This window comes from Fukomys damarensis, unplaced genomic scaffold (assembly GCF_012274545.1).
Source record: "Fukomys damarensis isolate Sample0158 unplaced genomic scaffold, DMR_v1.0_HiC HiC_scaffold_8, whole genome shotgun sequence".
Classification (NCBI taxonomy): domain Eukaryota; kingdom Metazoa; phylum Chordata; class Mammalia; order Rodentia; family Bathyergidae; genus Fukomys; species Fukomys damarensis.
In genome coordinates, this window is record NW_022900920.1 from 15483259 (window position 1) to 15504049 (window position 20791).

General features: G+C 50.1%; 1 protein-coding gene across 2 annotated transcripts in view; it reads right to left on the bottom strand.

Moving 5' to 3' along the window:
- Dmbt1 (deleted in malignant brain tumors 1) overlaps positions 1–20371 on the bottom strand; it is a 34924-nt gene extending 14553 nt beyond the window's left edge. Inside the window, exons 1-11 of one of the 2 annotated variants that reach the window (XM_033761378.1) lie at positions 20310–20371; positions 16153–16182; positions 15373–15402; positions 12513–12557; positions 9841–10164; positions 8836–8862; positions 7985–8020; positions 6223–6546; positions 5218–5244; positions 4367–4402; positions 2695–2928 (exon numbers count right to left, since the gene is read on the bottom strand). In XM_033761378.1, coding sequence (XP_033617269.1) covers positions 2695–2928; positions 4367–4402; positions 5218–5244; positions 6223–6546; positions 7985–8020; positions 8836–8862; positions 9841–10164; positions 12513–12557; positions 15373–15402; positions 16153–16182; positions 20310–20370 — 1174 coding nt within the window. In that variant the 5' untranslated portion in view covers position 20371. Of the gene's footprint in view, positions 1–2604; positions 2929–4366; positions 4403–5217; positions 5245–6222; positions 6547–7984; positions 8021–8835; positions 8863–9840; positions 10165–12512; positions 12558–15372; positions 15403–16152; positions 16183–20309 lie in introns of both variants that reach the window. The other variant, XM_033761379.1, reaches the window with a different exon arrangement.
- Between the last annotated feature and the right edge of the window lie 420 nt (positions 20372–20791).

Below are 20791 nucleotides of genomic sequence, written 5' to 3' on the forward strand. Positions count from 1 at the left end.
TCTTCAGCCATTCAAGTCACCGAACTGTGGCTGGAGCTCCCATCGCTCACCCCTCAGAGCAGGGCTGGAGACACTGTCACGGCAGTCAGCATTACGTCACACAGCCCAACTCCAGATTTGTCCCTGTGGTTAACAGGACCAGCTCATGCTAGCTTCTCGCTGAAGTCAAGATTCAGGCACCAAAGGTACAACCCCAGTGGAATGTCAGGGCACACTTGTCCTACTCCCTGGATTCTCACTAATTCCAGTACAGGTCCGAGGTTGGGAATGGATAGTCCACCAGAAACGCAATGGGTCAAAACATGCGGTGCTCTTTCTAGAGTGCCAACTGATCAAAATGTCACTGTCAGCAAGCCCTCCTGGCTCAGTCTGAGGAAAGCTCTCAGGACAGGCAGGGCTCTTTCGCCAAGGAACTGGCACGGAGCTCCTCTTGCAGCAGCAGGGTTCCAGTGTCTGCCACTCGCGCCTTGACCCAGGTCTTCACGGAATTCTCGGTCCTTCTGGGGTTTGTCCGAGTCCCCTGCATGAGGGTCTTCACTGAGCTCTGGCTCGGGGTGCCTCTGGGGCCAGGTCACCATCCACCCAATATCAGACCAACAACTCGGCCTTCTTTGACCCTGCTTTGCACTCAACCAGCCCACAGAGACAAGGTTTAGGCTAGCACCCTCAACCTCATTCTTTGATTTCCAAGGACAGATGTTACCTAGAAGTGAGTGGGAGCCCCAGGCACCTTTGAGAGGATCCTTACCTATTGGAGTAGGTGTGGGGCTGGCAGGCCATACATCTGCAAATAGCAACAAGAAAAAATGGCTCAATTTTGACTTGTAGTCAAAGCACAGGTCAACAAGATTTCTGCACCAGGCAGGCCTCATTACAATGCCTACTGCACCTAATTAGGTATCTTCTCAAGGCCAATGCTCTGAGTGGCCCATAAACAAACACCCTGAGGAAGGCGGGACTGACCTTCCCAGCTCTTCAGTGTGGGGAGTTCTGTTCTCAGGGAGGAAACCTCTGTCTACACATTGCTGGCCAGGGGTCAGTCCAGTGCATCGGACAGCATTGCCCACAGTCTGATAACTGGACACAAATAGCCACAGAGAGTAGGTATGGGCCTGGGATAAAGCAAGTATTTCTATTCATAAATATGGAGAACCCATTTGTTCCCCTCCACCTATTTGAAAGACCTCTGTCCTTACAAAAACGAGGTAACTGACGCACCTAGTCCTCGGCTGTTTCTAAGGCTGAGGGACCGAGGACTCTCTCCTGTACTAGCATTAGTTTTGCTAGAAGTTTGGAGAATATACACAAATCTCACAATGGTCATGGCAGCTGAAGAAGAAAGGGCCAAAGCTTATTGAGCGCATTTTGCACCTAGAAGAGATACTAAGCACGTCACTAGCAAAGCATTTCATGAAAACTCAGATGAGTCGATCAGAGAAAGGTGACTGAAAAGCCAAATTCCAGGCAAGAGCCACACTACTGGGGTCACTCTTCCAAGTAGGGAATTAATGTGTCCCACAGCATTGACAAGAGCAGAAGGAGACATTGGAAGAACATCAGAGCATCAGGGACATCCCACATCAGCACACGAGAACTCACCTCCTACTGTGGATGGAGTGGTAACATCTGTGGGAAAGACAAGGAAGGTCAGAGTCACAGACACAAGTCGCAAGAGACTCTATGTATTCACAGGCTGAGCTGGAGCTCTACCCTGGCCTCTGCTGGATGCTGGCTGAATCAACCCTCCATCTTTCCATCTTTCAGGGAGCTTTGTCTGCTCTCTAAACCCACAGCCTACACCTCAGTGCCTCAAGCTCACTCCCCACAGGTAGGCAATCATGGTTGTGCTTCGGCTGCCCTTGCTAACACACAGGAAAGCAGGTCAACCTTTCCTAGGCAGTGAGCTGGTGAGCACACTGACAATCTACCCTCACACACAATTCTGATATCCTGTCCGAGTTTCACAGGTCGCTCCTGCTGTGATGCTCCAGAGGGCTCCACCACAGCGTTCACTGCAAACCTCTCCCTGCCTCCCTGTCATTCCCACACCTTACCTTACATCCCTCCTTCCCCTGTGATAATGAGTGAACCCTATCAGTGCAGTCACCTGCAGGGAAGCCCAAATGACTACAGCATCAAGGAGAGGGGTAAGTGTATGACTGGCAACCCCAAAGTTGTTCTGCCTCCAAATAAGACCAGGGGCTATTTGGGATTGGAGGCCAATGGACTGATCCCAGAGCAACATGAAACACAAACTATCCCTACTCTCAGGATGGTACAGCTGTGCAATGATCCCATAAGAGCCTGGTTACCTCCGACCTGATGTTGGACCCCTGTCGCTAGCAGGACAGTCACTGAGCCTGCTTCTTCTCTCATTAGAGGGCCAGGCATTGGCCTGCAGGCTCAGCTGCCAGGAGAAAAATTCATGGCTACTTCATGAGCAGGAGGAGCTACACTGGGGACCGTAAGGGATCAGTGCTTTGTCTGCAAACACAACCCACCATGAACCCAAAGATGATCGATGCCACAGTGAACTTCTGAGCGCAGAACTGCCCTGCTGAAAGCCCATTCAAGAAGGAAGACCCGGGTGTCACAGAAGCTCACCTGAGCAGATGACTCCTGCATCCTCATGGTGTCCACAGTTGTGGGACAGCCAGCCACGGTGGGGACAGTTCCACAGGTAGGACTCGTGACCTGAGCAGGCCACATCGTCCAGGACAATTGGTCCTGAACCCTGACCGAAACGGGCATTTCCTGGAGCAGACTGGGCCCAGCCACAGCCCAGCTGCCGGCACACCACGTTGGCATCATTGGTGTCCCAAAGGTCATCACACACGGTACCCCAGGAGCCCTGGTACTGGACCTCCACGCGGCCCTGACAGCGGCCGCCTCCATTCACCAGTCTCAGGGCCAAACCAGAATCAGTTCCTAGGCAGAATGCAGGGTTTTAGTTTGGATCCCATTTCAGTGAAGAACATCAAGACCATGAGGGCACAATGAAGCCAAGTGGCTCATGCAGGTTAAAACCCAAGGAAAAGGAAAGTGGCCCCTCCACTTGCTGGACAGGGGCAGTTGTGGCCATGAGTTCATGCATAGCGCAAGGACCCTGATGGAGATCAGCCTGAGCCTCTGTCTCTCCATCCCATGATCTCTTCTCACTCTCAAAGGCTTTGCCCTTCCCTCTGCTGACCCAAGAACTCAGGTCCAGAGTCACTGCCCAAGCTCTGATACTGGGAGCCCAAGGCAACAGAGAGTGCTCCCTCACAACATCAAGATTAATGGGAACTGAAGCACCGGGATCCTCCACCTCTCTTTCCCACTTCAGTGCCGGGGCCTCCTCTGTGTGCTGATGAGACCACAGAACGGCAGGGTGTTTCAGGGAGTATTAGGAGGATGCAGAGTCCTCCCCACCCCTCCTGCACATGAGGGCACCAGCACAGGCATAGACTTGCACCCACATGCACAAGCACTCTGCACATCCATGAAGCAGAAGGCAGAAATGCATCCTCTGCTGTCAGACAGCACAAGGGAGGCAGTGATGAGCTCAGAAAGGTGTCCCATGGCAAAGAAGGCACCCTCTGCTCTCATAAAAGATGCCAGAAGCCCATATCAGAACTCTCTTCAGCCATTCAAGTCACCGAACTGTGGCTGGAGCTCCCATCGCTCACCCCTCAGAGCAGGGCTGGAGACACTGTCACGGCAGTCAGCATTAAGTCACACAGCCCAACTCCAGATTTGTCCCTGTGGTTAACAGGACCAGCTCATGCTAGCTTCTCGCTGAAGTCAAGATTCAGGCACCAAAGGTACAACCCCAGTGGAATGTCAGGGCACACTTGTCCTACTCCCTAGATTCTCACTAATTCCAGTACAGGTCCGAGGTTGGGAATGGATAGTCCACCAGAAACGCAATGGGTCAAAACATGCGGTGCTCTTTCTAGAGTGCCAACTGATCAAAATGTCACTGTCAGCAAACCCTCGTGGCTCAGTCTGAGGAAAGCTCTCAGGACAGGCAGGGCTCTTTCGCCAAGGAACTGGCACGGAGCTCCTCTTGGAGCAGCAGGGTTCCAGTATCTGCCACTCGCGCCTTGACCCAGGTCTTCACGGAATTCTCGGTCCTTCTGGGGTTTGTCCGAGTCCCCTGCATGAGGGTCTTCACTGAGCTCTGGCTCGGGATGCCTCTGGGGCCAGGTCACCATCCACCCAATATCAGACCAACAACTCGGCCTTCTTTGACCCTGCTTTGCACTCAACCAGCCCACAGAGACAAGGTTTAGGCTAGCACCCTCAACCTCATTCTTTGATTTCCAAGGACAGATGTTACCTAGAAGTGAGTGGGAGCCCCAGGCACCTTTGAGAGGATCCTTACCTATTGGAGTAGGTGTGGGGCTGGCAAGCCATACATCTGCAAATAGCAACAAGAAAAAATGGCTCAATTTTGACTTGCAGGCAAAGCACAGGTCAACAAGATTTCTGCACCAGGCAGGCCTCATTACAATGCCTACTGCACCTAATTAGGTATCTTCTCAAGGCCAATGCTCTGAGTGGCCCATAAACAAACACCCTGAGGAAGGTGGGACTGACCTTCCCAGCTCTTCAGTGTGGGGAGTTCTGTTCTCAGGGAGGAAACCTCTGTCTACACATTGCTGGCCAGGGGTCAGTCCAGTGCATCGGACAGCATTGCCCACACTCTGATAACTGGACACAAATAGCCACAGAGAGTAGGTATGGGCCTGGGATAAAGCAAGTATTTCTATTCATAAATATGGAGAACCTATTTGTTCCCCTCCACCTATTTGAAAGACCTCTGTCCTTACAAAAACGAGGTAACTGACCCACGTAGTCCTCGGCTGTTTCTAAGGCTGAGGGACCGAGGACTCTCTCCTGTACTAGCATTAGTTTTGCTAGAAGTTTGGAGAATATACACAAATCTCACAATGGTCATGGCAGCTGAAGAAGAAAGGGCCAAAGCTTATTGAGCGCATTTTGCACCTAGAAGAGATACTAAGCACGTCACTAGCAAAGCATTTCATGAAAACTCAGATGAGTCGATCAGAGAAAGGTGACTGAAAAGCCAAATTCCAGGCAAGAGCCACACTACTGGGGTCACTCTTCCAAGTAGGGAATTAATGTGTCCCACAGCATTGACAAGAGCAGAAGGAGACATTGGAAGAACATCAGAGCATCAGGGACATCCCACATCAGCACACGAGAACTCACCTCCTACTGTGGATGGAGTGGTAACATCTGTGGGAAAGACAAGGAAGGTCAGAGTCACAGACACAAGTCGCAAGAGACTCTATGTATTCACAGGCTGAGCTGGAGCTCTACCCTGGCCTCTGCTGGATGCTGGCTGAATCAACCCTCCATCTTTCCATCTTTCAGGGAGCTTTGTCTGCTCTCTAAACCCACAGCCTACACCTCAGTGCCTCAAGCTCACTCCCCACAGGTAGGCAATCATGGTTGTGCTTCGGCTGCCCTTGCTAACACACAGGAAAGCAGGTCAACCTTTCCTAGGCAGTGAGCTGGTGAGCACACTGACAATCTACCCTCACACACAATTCTGATATCCTGTCCGAGTTTCACAGGTCGCTCCTGCTGTGATGCTCCAGAGGGCTCCACCACAGCGTTCACTGCAAACCTCTCCCTGCCTCCCTGTCATTCCCACACCTTACCTTACATCCCTCCTTCCCCTGTGATAATGAGTGAACCCTATCAGTGCAGTCACCTGCAGGGAAGCCCAAATGACTACAGCATCAAGGAGAGGGGTAAGTGTATGACTGGCAACCCCAAAGTTGTTCTGCCTCCAAATAAGACCAGGGGCTATTTGGGATTGGAGGCCAATGGACTGATCCCAGAGCAACATGAAACACAAACTATCCCTACTCTCAGGATGGTACAGCTGTGCAATGATCCCATAAGAGCCTGGTTACCTCCGACCTGATGTTGGACCCCTGTCGCTAGCAGGACAGTCACTGAGCCTGCTTCTTCTCTCATTAGAGGGCCAGGCATTGGCCTGCAGGCTCAGCTGCCAGGAGAAAAATTCATGGCTACTTCATGAGCAGGAGGAGCTACACTGGGGACCGTAAGGGATCAGTGCTTTGTCTGCAAACACAACCCACCATGAACCCAAAGATGATCGATGCCACAGTGAACTTCTGAGCGCAGAACTGCCCTGCTGAAAGCCCATTCAAGAAGGAAGACCCGGGTGTCACAGAAGCTCACCTGAGCAGATGACTCCTGCATCCTCATGGTGTCCACAGTTGTGGGACAGCCAGCCACGGTGGGGACAGTTCCACAGGTAGGACTCGTGACCTGAGCAGGCCACATCGTCCAGGACAATTGGTCCTGAACCCTGACCGAAACGGGCATTTCCTGGAGCAGACTGGGCCCAGCCACAGCCCAGCTGCCGGCACACCACGTTGGCATCATTGGTGTCCCAAAGGTCATCACACACGGTACCCCAGGAGCCCTGGTACTGGACCTCCACGCGGCCCTGACAGCGGCCGCCTCCATTCACCAGTCTCAGGGCCAAACCAGAATCAGTTCCTAGGCAGAATGCAGGGTTTTAGTTTGGATCCCATTTCAGTGAAGAACATCAAGACCATGAGGGCACAATGAAGCCAAGTGGCTCATGCAGGTTAAAACCCAAGGAAAAGGAAAGTGGCCCCTCCACTTGCTGGACAGGGGCAGTTGTGGCCATGAGTTCATGCATAGCGCAAGGACCCTGATGGAGATCAGCCTGAGCCTCTGTCTCTCCATCCCATGATCTCTTCTCACTCTCAAAGGCTTTGCCCTTCCCTCTGCTGACCCAAGAACTCAGGTCCAGAGTCACTGCCCAAGCTCTGATACTGGGAGCCCAAGGCAACAGAGAGTGCTCCCTCACAACATCAAGATTAATGGGAACTGAAGCACCGGGATCCTCCACCTCTCTTTCCCACTTCAGTGCCGGGGCCTCCTCTGTGTGCTGATGAGACCACAGAACGGCAGGGTGTTTCAGGGAGTATTAGGAGGATGCAGAGTCCTCCCCACCCCTCCTGCACATGAGGGCACCAGCACAGGCATAGACTTGCACCCACATGCACAAGCACTCTGCACATCCATGAAGCAGAAGGCAGAAATGCATCCTCTGCTGTCAGACAGCACAAGGGAGGCAGTGATGAGCTCAGAAAGGTGTCCCATGGCAAAGAAGGCACCCTCTGCTCTCATAAAAGATGCCAGAAGCCCATATCAGAACTCTCTTCAGCCATTCAAGTCACCGAACTGTGGCTGGAGCTCCCATCGCTCACCCCTCAGAGCAGGGCTGGAGACACTGTCACGGCAGTCAGCATTAAGTCACACAGCCCAACTCCAGATTTGTCCCTGTGGTTAACAGGACCAGCTCATGCTAGCTTCTCGCTGAAGTCAAGATTCAGGCACCAAAGGTACAACCCCAGTGGAATGTCAGGGCACACTTGTCCTACTCCCTAGATTCTCACTAATTCCAGTACAGGTCCGAGGTTGGGAATGGATAGTCCACCAGAAACGCAATGGGTCAAAACATGCGGTGCTCTTTCTAGAGTGCCAACTGATCAAAATGTCACTGTCAGCAAACCCTCGTGGCTCAGTCTGAGGAAAGCTCTCAGGACAGGCAGGGCTCTTTCGCCAAGGAACTGGCACGGAGCTCCTCTTGGAGCAGCAGGGTTCCAGTATCTGCCACTCGCGCCTTGACCCAGGTCTTCACGGAATTCTCGGTCCTTCTGGGGTTTGTCCGAGTCCCCTGCATGAGGGTCTTCACTGAGCTCTGGCTCGGGATGCCTCTGGGGCCAGGTCACCATCCACCCAATATCAGACCAACAACTCGGCCTTCTTTGACCCTGCTTTGCACTCAACCAGCCCACAGAGACAAGGTTTAGGCTAGCACCCTCAACCTCATTCTTTGATTTCCAAGGACAGATGTTACCTAGAAGTGAGTGGGAGCCCCAGGCACCTTTGAGAGGATCCTTACCTATTGGAGTAGGTGTGGGGCTGGCAAGCCATACATCTGCAAATAGCAACAAGAAAAAATGGCTCAATTTTGACTTGCAGGCAAAGCACAGGTCAACAAGATTTCTGCACCAGGCAGGCCTCATTACAATGCCTACTGCACCTAATTAGGTATCTTCTCAAGGCCGCTGCTCTGAGTGGCCCATAAACAAACACCCTGAGGAAGGTGGGACTGACCTTCCCAGCTCTTCAGTGTGGGGAGTTCTGTTCTCAGGGAGGAAACCTCTGTCTACACATTGCTGGCCAGGGGTCAGTCCAGTGCATCGGACAGCATTGCCCACAGTCTGATAACTGGACACAAATAGCCACAGAGAGTAGGTATGGGCCTGGGATAAAGCAAGTATTTCTATTCATAAATATGGAGAACCTATTTGTTCCCCTCCACCTATTTGAAAGACCTCTGTCCTTACAAAAACGAGGTAACTGACCCACGTAGTCCTCGGCTGTTTCTAAGGCTGAGGGACCGAGGACTCTCTCCTGTACTAGCATTAGTTTTGCTAGAAGTTTGGAGAATATACACAAATCTCACAATGGTCATGGCAGCTGAAGAAGAAAGGGCCAAAGCTTATTGAGCGCATTTTGCACCTAGAAGAGATACTAAGCACGTCACTAGCAAAGCATTTCATGAAAACTCAGATGAGTCGATCAGAGAAAGGTGACTGCAAAGCCAAATTCCTGGCAAGAGCCACACTCCTGGGGTCACTCTTCCAAGTAGGGAATTAATGTGTCCCACAGCATTGCCAAGAGCAGAAGGAGACATTGGAAGAACATCAGAGCATCAGGGACATCCCATATCAGCACACGAGAACTCACCTCCTACTGTGGATGGAGTGGTAACATCTGTGGGAAAGACAAGGAAGGTCAGAGTCACAGACACAAGTCGCAAGAGACTCTATGTATTCACAGGCTGAGCTGGAGCTCTACCCTGGCCTCTGCTGGATGCTGGCTGAATCAACCCTCCATCTTTCCATCTTTCAGGGAGCTTTGTCTGCTCTCTAAACCCACAGCCTACACCTCAGTGCCTCAAGCTCACTCCCCACAGGTAGGCAATCATGGTTGTGCTTCGGCTGCCCTTGCTAACACACAGGAAAGCAGGTCAACCTTTCCTAGGCAGTGAGCTGGTGAGCACACTGACAGTCTGCCCTCACACACAATTCTGATATCCTGTCCGAGTTCCACAGGTCGCTCCTGCTGTGATGCTCCAGAGGGCTCCACCACAGCGTTCACTGCAAACCTCTCCCTGCCTCCCTGTCATTCCCACACCTTACCTTACATCCCTCCTTCCCCTGTGATAATGAGTGAACCCTATCAGTGCAGTCACCTGCAGGGAAGCCCAAATGACTACAGCATCAAGGAGAGGGGTAAGTGTATGACTGGCAACCCCAAAGTTGTTCTGCCTCCAAATAAGACCAGAGGCTATTTGAGATTGGAGGCCAATGGACTGATCTCAGAGCAACATGAAACACAAACTTTCCCTGCTTTCAGGATGGTAGAGCTGTGCAATGTTCCCATGAGAGCCTGGTTACCTCCGACCTGATGTTGGACCCCTGTCGCTAGCAGGACAGTCACTGAGCCTGCTTCTTCTCTCATTAGAGGGCCAGGCATTGGCCTGCAGGCTCAGCTGCCACGAGGAAAGTTCATGGCCACTGCATGAGCAGGAGGAGCTACACTGGGGACCGTAAGGGATCAGTGCTTTGTCTGCAAACACAACCCACCATGAACCCAAAGATGATCGATGCCACAGTGAACTTCTGAGCGCAGAACTGCCCTGCTGAAAGCCCATTCAAGAAGGAAGACCCGGGTGTCACAGAAGCTCACCTGAGCAGATGACTCCTGCATCCTCATGGTGTCCACAGTTGTGGGACAGCCAGCCACGGTGGGGACAGTTCCACAGGTAGGACTCGTGACCTGAGCAGGCCACATCGTCCAGGACAATTGGTCCTGAACCCTGACCGAAACGGGCATTTCCTGGAGCCGACTGGGCCCAGCCACAGCCCAGCTGCCGGCACACCACGTTGGCATCATTGGTGTCCCAAAGGTCATCACACACGGTACCCCAGGAGCCCTGGTACTGGACCTCCACGCGGCCCTGACAGCGGTCCCCTCCATTCACCAGTCTCAGGGCCAAACCAGAATCGGTTCCTGAAAACAACACAGTGTTTGTGCATTTTAGTCTGTTTCTGAGGTGGATGACAGGGATTCTGTAGTAGATGTGCAGATAATTCCCTGGCACCTATGCTTTCTCCTGAAGGTTTAAGGACAAATGAAGACTATGCGGACCCCCTCACTCCTAGAAAATGGCCCTGGAGTTGACAAGCTCATGCATAGAAGAAAGGCCCTGGTAGAGATAATATAGGACTTCTGTCTTAGCCTGAAATGTTGTCTTCTCTATTGTAAAACCTCTGCTTTTCCTTCTGCTGACCCAAGCCTTCTTATCCAAAGTATTTTCCAGACCATGGCAGTTAGAGCCCCATCTGGGATTGGATGAGAGCAGAATCAGACTATAAAAAGCACCAGAAACTAATCTCTCTCTTTCCCACATCATTGTCTGCGCCTCCTTTTTGTGCAGATGAGATCTGTTGATTTGCAGGATGTTTTGAGGCGTGTTAAAAGAAAGCCGTGTCATCTCCACCCCCACCACATACACATGTGTGTGCATCCACATGTGGGCATACCATTTGCACATCAGCAAAGCGGAAGGCAGAAATGGGCACCCTGATGTGAGACTGAGCCACTGGAAAGGAATAACGTGTCTGTGACAGAAGTTCTGAGGTCCCTGGTAAAAGCAGATGTGAGCTGCTCACACAGAAGAGGCTCAAGGCCCATGTCAGAGCTCCTTTAGTTCCAGACATGCAGTCTTTAAACTATGAGTGAAGCTCCTGTTACGGTTTATATCTAGAAGTCACTGCAAAGTCTCATGCACTCATATCAGTGCTTTCGAGGAGTTATGGATCATGCAGATGCCATGCTCATGGGTGGATTAATCCTCGAATGAGCTTATAGTTAAATGTGCTGTCAGGTTTTGGGGCTTGGTCAGAAGAGGTGGCTCCCTGGGGGCATGACCTGGAAGGGCGTATCTCCCTCGCTGCCTCCTCCCTTTGCTAACTTCTTTCTGGCCACCATGACATAAGCAGCTTTCCTGGGGGGCAGTACCTTCCACCATGCCATTTCGTGTTTTAGCCTGATAAGAATGGACTGAAATTTCTAAACTGTGAGCCAAAATAAACCTCTCCACCTTGAAGTTGTGTCTGGTATATCCTGACCTCACATTTTGCATATCGTGACACAATCCAGAATTTCCATGGCAAACTGTTAATTAGGAACAGGATTCTACTCTCCTGTAAACTCTGCAAGCCTGTCGGGAGGAGTCATTTGCCCAGAAGGGATGAGCCAGTAACAGTGACACTAAAATCAACTGCTCTCATGTGACTACTGGGACAAAATACGGATGGTCGTTGAGTCAGGGGCTGTCACATGGGGAGACACAGTGAGCAAGCCAGTAAGGATGTGCTGAGTCCAGTGCAGCTCTGTCTCTCCAGGTCAGATGTGAGGCCAGTACCACCTGTAGCCTGAGGGCCCAGTTCAAGGCTGAGAGCTTCCTCCCCAGGGTTAAGCTAGTTCAGCCTCCCAACACCTACAGGCACTATCTGTCTGTGGAAGGGGAAAGCAGCTGCTTCCACACCCACAAGCCAAGGATGCACACAGGAAGTTCTGGGACCGGGGCCAGAGAGATGACCAGAGCCCATTCCTAATGTAAGAAAGAGTCCCACTGTTCCTAGGGGCCACCTGAGCAGACAACTCCAGCATTCTCACGGTGTCCACAGTTATGGGAGAGCCATCCTCTGTGGGCAGCTCCACAGGTAGGACTTACTTTCTGAGCAGGACAATCAGCCCTGAGCCCTGCCCAAACCAGGTATTTTCTGGGACCAGAGTAGCTGAGCCACAGCCCAGCTGCCTGCAGACCACGTTGGCATCATTGGTGTCCAAGCTGTCATCACACACGATGCCTCAGGAGCCCTGGCACACCTCTACCCTGCCCTCAGGGGGATGTATAAGACTTCTGGTGCCCACAGACTGAAGGGTCTTGATTTCCAAGGTAATGGCATGGGTTCAGGGAAAAGAAATGAGCAAGGATGCTGTCCCAGAAGATTGGCGACTTAAGCCTCTGGAGATGCAGCACCCCAATCTGTCCAGGAGTCAGCATTGATGGTTAAGGACCACAGGGATCTGAGTATGGGCAGCAAGACCTCAACAGACAAGACACTAGACTCCACCTTAAGCTCCCTGGAGATGCCTCTTCAGGTTGATTCCTCCCCAGACTGTGATCCACAAAAGAGATGCCTTGGAAGCCTGAGAATCCCTTCAGACAATTCCCCCTTCAGAGTTGAGCACCCCACCTCCTATGCCCTCTTGCACCTCCTCAGGATCAGAGATGAGCCTAATGGGTGTATGGGGCCAGGCCTACAGGAATCACACATAGCAGATCCTACCTTGTCGAGGTCTCTCAGTGCTTGACTCAGAGAAAGCCAAAGAATCTGCAGAATGTAGAGGAAGAGTTCATTGACTGGTGGTCCTTGCCTCTTTGGAAGCAAGGGCTGAATGCATCCTGCATGCCCCCTCCATTACTAAAAGTCTATGACTTTTTTTTCCTTGTGAAACCTTTCTCACTCTCACTTTGCTGGCTAGGGTACCACCATGAACATCTTTTGTTCATGTCATCACCCTTTTCCTCCTCTGCTTCCAGTCTCTAGCCAAAACATTCCCGTTTGTTAACAGTCCCATCCTAGCCTGAAACCTGAGACTGAAACCTGGATCCCTCACTTCCTAGCTTTGGACAATAAGCAGTCCCCTTAACCTCTCTGAGCCTTGACATCTTTATCTGTGAAAAAGGACAGTAATATCAGTCTTCCAACACCAAACAAGGCATGACTCACAGCAGAGAGGGAAACACACACACACACATGCACGTACATGCCCCATGACACTGCCTCAGGGCACACACACAAGAGCAAGAGGTGACAGCTGCACTACCTGAGCACAGGACTCCGGCGTCTTCCCTGTGGCCACAATCATGGTTGTACCACCCATCGTGGCGGCAGCTCGACAGGTAGGGCTCCCGTCCTGAGCAGTAAACTGCACCCAAGAGAATGTTCCCCGACCCCTGACCAAAATGAGCCCCGCCTGGGGCCGACACAGAGTGGCCACAGCCAAGCTGCCGACAGACGACATCTGCATCCTGGGTGTCCCAGCTGTCATCACACACGGTGCCCCAGTAGCCTTGGTACAGGACCTCCACTCGGCCCTGGCACCGGTGCCTGCCATTCACCAGCCTCAGAGGCAAACCTGCATTGACACAGCAGAGAGCTGTGGGCTTGGCACTCTCTGTCCCCTCGGCTTACACTGTTTCATGCTCCCCTTTCTCCTCTTCACTGACACCCCCTCCTCGGGACCTTAAATATGACTTCTTTGCCCCCTTCTCACTGTCTCCCCCACCTGGAAAAGTCCTTGGACTCTGAGAACTTTCTAGACAGAGGACTCCAAAGCCGTCTCTCTGGTCCCGACTCAGCCCTGAGCTCAAACCAACATTTCATTGGCTTCCAGGAGACCCCATCCTACCATCCTAAGTTCAGCAGTCTTTTTCCTCCACTCAGATGAACGATGCATTATGCCCACACCAGCTTTGCTGGAAACCTGGGCATCACATTTGATTCCTCCTCTTTCCTTCTACGTCCAACTAATCACCAAGGATACTCTTTTTTTATATCCACTGCCATTTCACCAGGCTACGCCTTCATTCACTTGAGCCCACCTTGCTTAGGGACCTCCCAGTTGACCTCTCCGCCTCCACTCCTCCCTTCTGGAGTGCACTCTCAGTCACTGATCCAACCACATTTGTGAAGTGCTTGCTTTGTGCCTCTTCCCGTCATCTGTCTCCCCAGATTGCCCCAGGTTTTATCTTCACAAACTACAAGTGTTTTCAAGTCACTGCCCACTCGAAGCACTTCAGTGTACTCTCTGCTCCCATCACGTTCAAGTACATGAAGGCATTCGTCCGACAGGGGACTTCAACCTACGCTTCCCAGCTCTTCTCCCACCATAAAGATGACCCTGGTAAAGGTGCCGCTGGGCACCGTGCTGCTGCCTGGCATGGCGCCACTCAGTCACCCATAATGAAAAGTTACACTGGTTAGGTGAGGAAATAGAGTCCTGACAGCAGGAGCCAGATCCTGAGTGTGATTTTTCAAAGTTCAGTTTGAGGTTATGAGAAATCTGTTGCCAAAAGGTGCCAAGTTGGAATGGGGTGCAAGGTAGGCAGGTGGTTGTTATTGGTTTGGAGTCGGAGTGCGGCGTGGAAAGGCCCAGCAAAGAGAAAGAAAAGACTAATTGGACCATTTCCAAAGCATTCTCAGTCTATTTGGGGCCTGTTGACTCCTTGCTGCCCTCTTCTGGTTGCTCTCATGAATGTCCCTCCAGAAGAGTCCATATTCTTGCTTCAGCCTAGACCTTGCTGGGTGTTGTGGGGGTGGGGGGCGCGGTCCAGTAAAAAAGCTGCCTCTCAAGTCCTTCCCAGGCTACATCTGCATCTCTCAAGGCATATCCTAGAAGGGCAATGAGTGGCCTCAACAGAGCCGGAGCCAACTGGCAAGTTAGTTGTCCTGGGTGACCCTGACATATCAATCTTGGGCACAGAGGTCTATACACACTCAGTAGAGAAAGTAGGGGATGGATGGGCTCATTTACTAAGAGCCAGGATCAGAAGGACCAGTCTTGGGTTCAAATCTCTGCCCTATTACTTACCACACATGTGATTTAGAAGTACTGACCAATTACCTAACTGTGCCCTAATTTTTCCATCTGCAAAATGGGCATAGTGACACCTACCTCAAAGTGCACTTGGGAAGATTTCATGAAAATAGCATTTATTATATGCATTAGTTGAGCACTTATTATGTGCCAGGCAATATTAAAAAATTTATATCTTGGTGGATGTCATTTACCTTTGAGATAACTGTCCTTACTGCACAGAAGAAGAAGCACTGACTGTATTCAACTACCTCTTCTGACATTAACCATCCCTTCTGAAGCTAATTTCATCAAACCAAATGGCTGAGAGGCAGAGAGAGGAAAGAAGGACAATGACCAATGGGACTGTCTGAGTATGCATATGGGGTGTGCCCAAGGGACTGAAGCGCACATCTTTCATCCCCAGTGCATCCCTGAATTTTAAAGACAAACATTTGTTCTCAGGCTGCACTTGGCTTCCACTGGCCAACAGCAACAGCAGATCTGACTGTCCAAGCCAATAACTGAGACCTTGCAAAGAAGAGTAGATGGGAAAACAAGCCTTACCATTTACTGTAGAGTCTGAGGTGTCTGGACCTAGATAGAAAACAAATTCATGTTAGGAAAAGATGTTTAGAAATGATCTACATGTCACAGAAATTAACTTCAGCTTCCTCTCCCAATCCTGCCAGGGGGCGCTGCGGTCAAACCATGAGTGTGTGCTCTAACAGTCTTGCTTAAAGTGAAGTTTTCTTAAGTCGGTTTCAGATGAAGGGCTCAATAATATGAAACATTCTGCACAAAAATACTCAGCATGCAAAATATAGACACATATCCTCAGTCACTTTCTTTGGAAATTCTTAGCAGAGGCTCCTATAACTGTATTGAGAACATCAGTCTCCTTCAAAGCTGGGTCAGGCAGAAAGGTTTCCCAAAGCACAGTGGGGAGAATGTCCTTATGTGTGGCTTTGTAGGACTGCAGTTTCCTGGGCCCCAACTCAGGCCTTCAAATCAGGCTCTGTCAAGGGAGGGAGGTGAATCCTGAAGAACTGCTTTCCAACAGTGCCCAGTGCTCTATTTGATTCTGAAGTGCACTGAAATTTGAGGTGGGGGCAAAATAAAATTTAGAGAGAGCAGAACTGTATTACCACATGGTTCATTTATACTATAGATGGAAGGAGGTCCTATTGCTTTTGGGTTTCTAGAAGGGACACAAATCGCACTTTTATGCAGTCCCCTTACCATTCATTAAAGCTTAGCAGCATTTATTCTTAAGACATTAATAACTGTAGAGAGTGAAAAAATAAATTCTAGACTAATATAGGAAATTCATTTCAAAGTACTTACTAGGTATGAGAACATCTGATTCAGTAACACCTGTGAAGAAATAAGAGAAAACTCAGATGTGTGCATGTTTCACTCACAGGAATCCTGTGAAGCAACATAGGTGACTTTGCCCTGCTGCTTCCCCAAAAGCCAGTTTAAAACAATGAAATTCCATTGTAATTTGTCAGAAAAGAAGATGTTCGAAAACAATGATACAGAGAGGATGGGTGTAAGTTATAAACATATATTACCCCATTATATGTGAGGGACTTGAGCATCTGAGGATCCTCTTGGACCCAAATCCCTGTGGATACTGAGAGACAAATATTCTCAATGATAAGCGTGTGGGTAATAGCTTTCCTGAGACTGTTTAGGCCCCACAAGTATATATAAGGAAATAGCAACACTGCTCAGGATCAGTCAGAAGGGGTGAGGCTGAGGCAGCTCATTTGCACAGCTCTGTCCTGCCATGTCAAAGCCGGTCACATCTAGGCTGCTCGTGATGGTGGTGGTGCAAGGTGCCCAGGTGAGCACTAGATAGGCAAGGTCTGGTCCCTAGACCATGCATAGCAGGATCCTAGAAACATCCCAAGACAGCCTTGCACAACAGGCAAGTGCCAGGCCCATTTCTATAGAAGAGTGAGTGACAGACAACACATGGTGTGTGTGTGTGTGTGTGTGTGCCAGCACATCCGTGTACACATCTGTGTATTTTGTGTCTATGCTTGTATCTATCTCTATCTTTGTGTGTGTGCAATTATGTGTAAGCATGTATATATGCATGTGTCTCTGTATGCTTGCTCTGTGTGTGAAGCGTATGTTTTTACATGTCCACGCATGAGTATATCTGCGTGTGCCTATATATACTTGTCTCTGTGTATTTTTCTGTATGTCTACGTTTGTATCTATGTGTGTATGTATATCACACCTCTCTATGTGTACCTGTGTCTGTGTTCGTGTGTATATCTGTGTGTGTGCGAGTGATTGTGTGTGTGTGTGTCTCTCTCACTGTGTGTATATGTAGGGTGTGCCTTAAGTGTGTCGAGCGTATGCCAGGGAAAGATTTCCAAATGAGACAATGTCTGTGCAATTTAAAGAGACCGGTGAGACTTGGCCAGATGAAGACCGGGAAGAGGAGGGTGGCAAGGAGACTCACAGATAGCAGAACCGGCTAAGGGTGAAGTGGGTGTGGCCAGAGGAGGCACAATTGAAGCCAGAAGCAAAGGTCCTTTGTATTGAGACAGTGAACCGCAAGCTATCCCACAAAACTGAAAGAGCGAATAAGCCCAGGAGGCAGAAACAGTGAGAGACATGTGGGGAAGAAAAACACGCAAGGGTGTTGCCAAAAAGGGTGTGGGGACACACGAGGCCACGGGAGGGCAGCAGGTAGGATGGTGGGGTTCCGGCTGCCAGGCTGCAAAGCTTGGACTTGGTTCCAAGGTGAAGCCTCAGGCTTTGCCCTCCTTCCACAGCACGTGGCAGCCGCCCCAGACGAGTGTCCATAATGCCCAGGGGTGTGTTTGCACAATAAAGACAGATATAGAAAGAAGCGCTGTGCCAAAGAATAATTAGACATCTGTGTGGCCCACTGTTCGACTCACAAAAGTCTTCTCCCCTCCAAACACCAACCACATGAACAATATCCTCATAATGCTTAAAAATCCCTCCAATGATTTTTCTTCTTTTCAAGGCACTAACGATGGCCATAAATCCAGCTAAATTGTGGAAAGACTAAGTGAGAAAGAAGATCAGCAATCTGCCAGAAATGAATTTAGAAGCAATTATTATTTTCTCATTTTGCAAAACATTGGCCTTGAAGAAATGGGACCAAAGAAAGTAAAGTTTGAAATTTTTTGGACTAATTTTAAATTTAAAAAAAAGTAGCAGAAATACTACAGAGCTCCCACATAACCCTTACCCAACGTCCCTCATAGGGAAGTTATATTTTCTTGGTCTATTTGTCACAACCAGCAAACCAGCAGGGTATGCTCCTGCTACTAAACTAGACTTTATTTGGATTTCTCCACTTTCTCCTTTTCCAGGAGCCAGTCCAAGGTCCGCGTCACATTTAGGAAGTTACATTTGGATAAAACGTTAGGAAAATGCCTAGAATAGGAATGCTGTCAGCGCTGAGGCTCCATTTGCCAGTCACGGCCCGGGTAACCTCCATCCTTCCAACCCTGTGCGGGACAGCAAACGTAATCCCTTTCGCAAATGAGTAAACCGAGGCTTGCAGCGGCTCCACGGCTGGCCAGCGGCAGCGTCAAGAACAGCACTGAAACGGCAGTGGTGCCGCGGCCTCTCTGCCTACTGCTGCCTGGGCACCCCGACTTTCTCAAGAGTTTGTGCACAGATGACTGAGAAGAGGGCCTGTGGAGCTCTGCGGTGCTGAGCTGAACGCCCCAATTCATATCCTCTGGGCCCTTCAAGGAGCAGGGGCGCTCCTGGCCACAAGGGCTGCCCAAATGCAGGCAGCCCTCACTCCAGGGTCAAGTCCTGCCCCAGTAGCCCACCAGCCGCTGTCCTCGACAAGCCATAGAACCTTCTGAGCCTGTCTCCCCACCTGAAATGTGGAGGCGATGGTACGTAACTCTGGAGTTGTAAATAGATTTAGAGAAAAGAGGCACACAGGGTAGAGCGGGTTCCCACCTCCCAACTGCAATACAGGTATGCACGCGCGCGTGTGTGGCCACACGTGTGCATACAAACAGCGTCATGATTACCTGACAACTCCCTCAGTCCCAGAGCACCGCTGCCTTTTGACCCCCAAGACTGACATGACTCTGCTGCTACTGTTCAGAGCCACTGCAGAGTGTTGTCAAAAGCTGGGGCGCGGTCCCGCCTCCCATCCCACACACTCTCCAAAGCACATGGAAGCAGATGGTCTGTCTAAGTCCCAGGCTGCCCCAACCTGGGACCCTGGGGCTCTTCTCAAAGGAAGGAATGGCGGCGTCCCCACTGGGCTATCACACGTCTCCCCACACGGGCACTCACCACACCAGACGCCAAGGCTTGGGTTTGGGAGTGTTGCGCTCACGAAAGCTGCCTCCCAAATGAACCTTTGTCTTCAGAGCTTTCCCTACCAAGCCCAGGGGAGAGCGATAGTTCTAGAAGTTATATGGAACCTAGATGGTTTTCCCTTGGCTCCTGAAATTCATGAATCTAGCAATAAGCAACATCAAGGAAAAACATGAGATGAGGGTGAAAGAGAAAAAGGAAAGAAAATGAAGAGGCGAGGGAGGAGAGAAAGAACAAAAGAGGGAGAATGGAGAGAGAGAGGGTAAGGAGGTGCTGGGTGTCAGATGGATGAGATAAATAGAGACAGAGAGAGAAAGGTGATCTAGAGACAGAAACAGAGACAGGGACACAGGCAGAGCGAGACAAGGAAGAAAAGACAGAGAGAAACAGAGAGACAAAGGGAAGAAAACAGAGACAGAAAGACAGGCAGAGAGAGGCAGAGAGGGAGACAACTAAAGAGAGACGGAGACAGGAGAGAACAGGTAGACAGAGGATCATCTTTTTACACAACACCTCAGTTTAAAAAAAACAAAACCCGAGATTCAATAATCACAACAATTTTTCAATAGTTCTCTTGTGTTCCCATATGAGAGCACAAAGCCATGCTTGAGTGACACAGCTCTGAGCCCCTGACCTAAGCAGTGAGTGACAGACACAGACGTGGTATCGTACAGATGTTGTCTGTGCAAATATTTGACCTTATTTGCTCAACAAATATTGATCTTTATGCCAGGTGCACCTGCAGAGAGAAGGCACATAGGAGCATTTACAGGAGAATATTTTCTTCCCATTTTCAAAGCATATCCACCCTGTGCTCCACTCACTATGGTAAAGTATCAGGGCCTCTTGATAGCACACATACTCCCTTCCTGAACATCAGGGACTTCTCTAAGCCCAGCAGATAATTTCCTTCACTGAATGACTCTCTGATATTGATGCGACTGGCTTGTTCCAACTACAACAACCTTATATTTCTCACCCAGAGACAAAACCAAAAGGAAGTAATACCTTCCAAACATTTGCGAACATTTACAATTACCAGCAAAGAACCACCTCCTCCCCAATGCAAAACTCCAGTGCAGAGTAACAATGCGATCAGATTTGCCAGGATTTGGGTTTGCAGGAGTACAACTGATGAATACAATAATTAGACATAATACCTGAAGAGAGAACTTGACCCCACAAAAGACATATTTCAAGAATGATCGTGGAGATCCCCATTGTGCTGGGTTCCTGTCAACTCGACTAGAAATTCCGTGGCATTTATAGGTTCCCAGCTGAAAGAAGGAGTGACTTCCAGGGTGGTATATTTCTATTGCTGCGGTAAATCAATATGAAGGAAGTAAGGGACTTTGTTAACAGTCAGTGGCTAATCTGCAGGAACAATTTGGGTGTGTTTGATTGATTGCAGCATGAATAACCTGGATAGTGCCCAACTGCCAAGGCAATGACATTCGTGATATGATTCCCCACTTCCTCCTAAGTGAACCTCAAGGACTTCCAAGAGCTCCCTGAAAGTGGGCTTAATTTTAATCTTGGAGAGTTCGAGTTAACCTGTGGGAAGCAGGATGTGGGCTGCTGGGCAAATAAGGGTTATGGTGCCAAGAGGGAAAGCATCTCTTGGGGATGGTTTGTCCTGGCA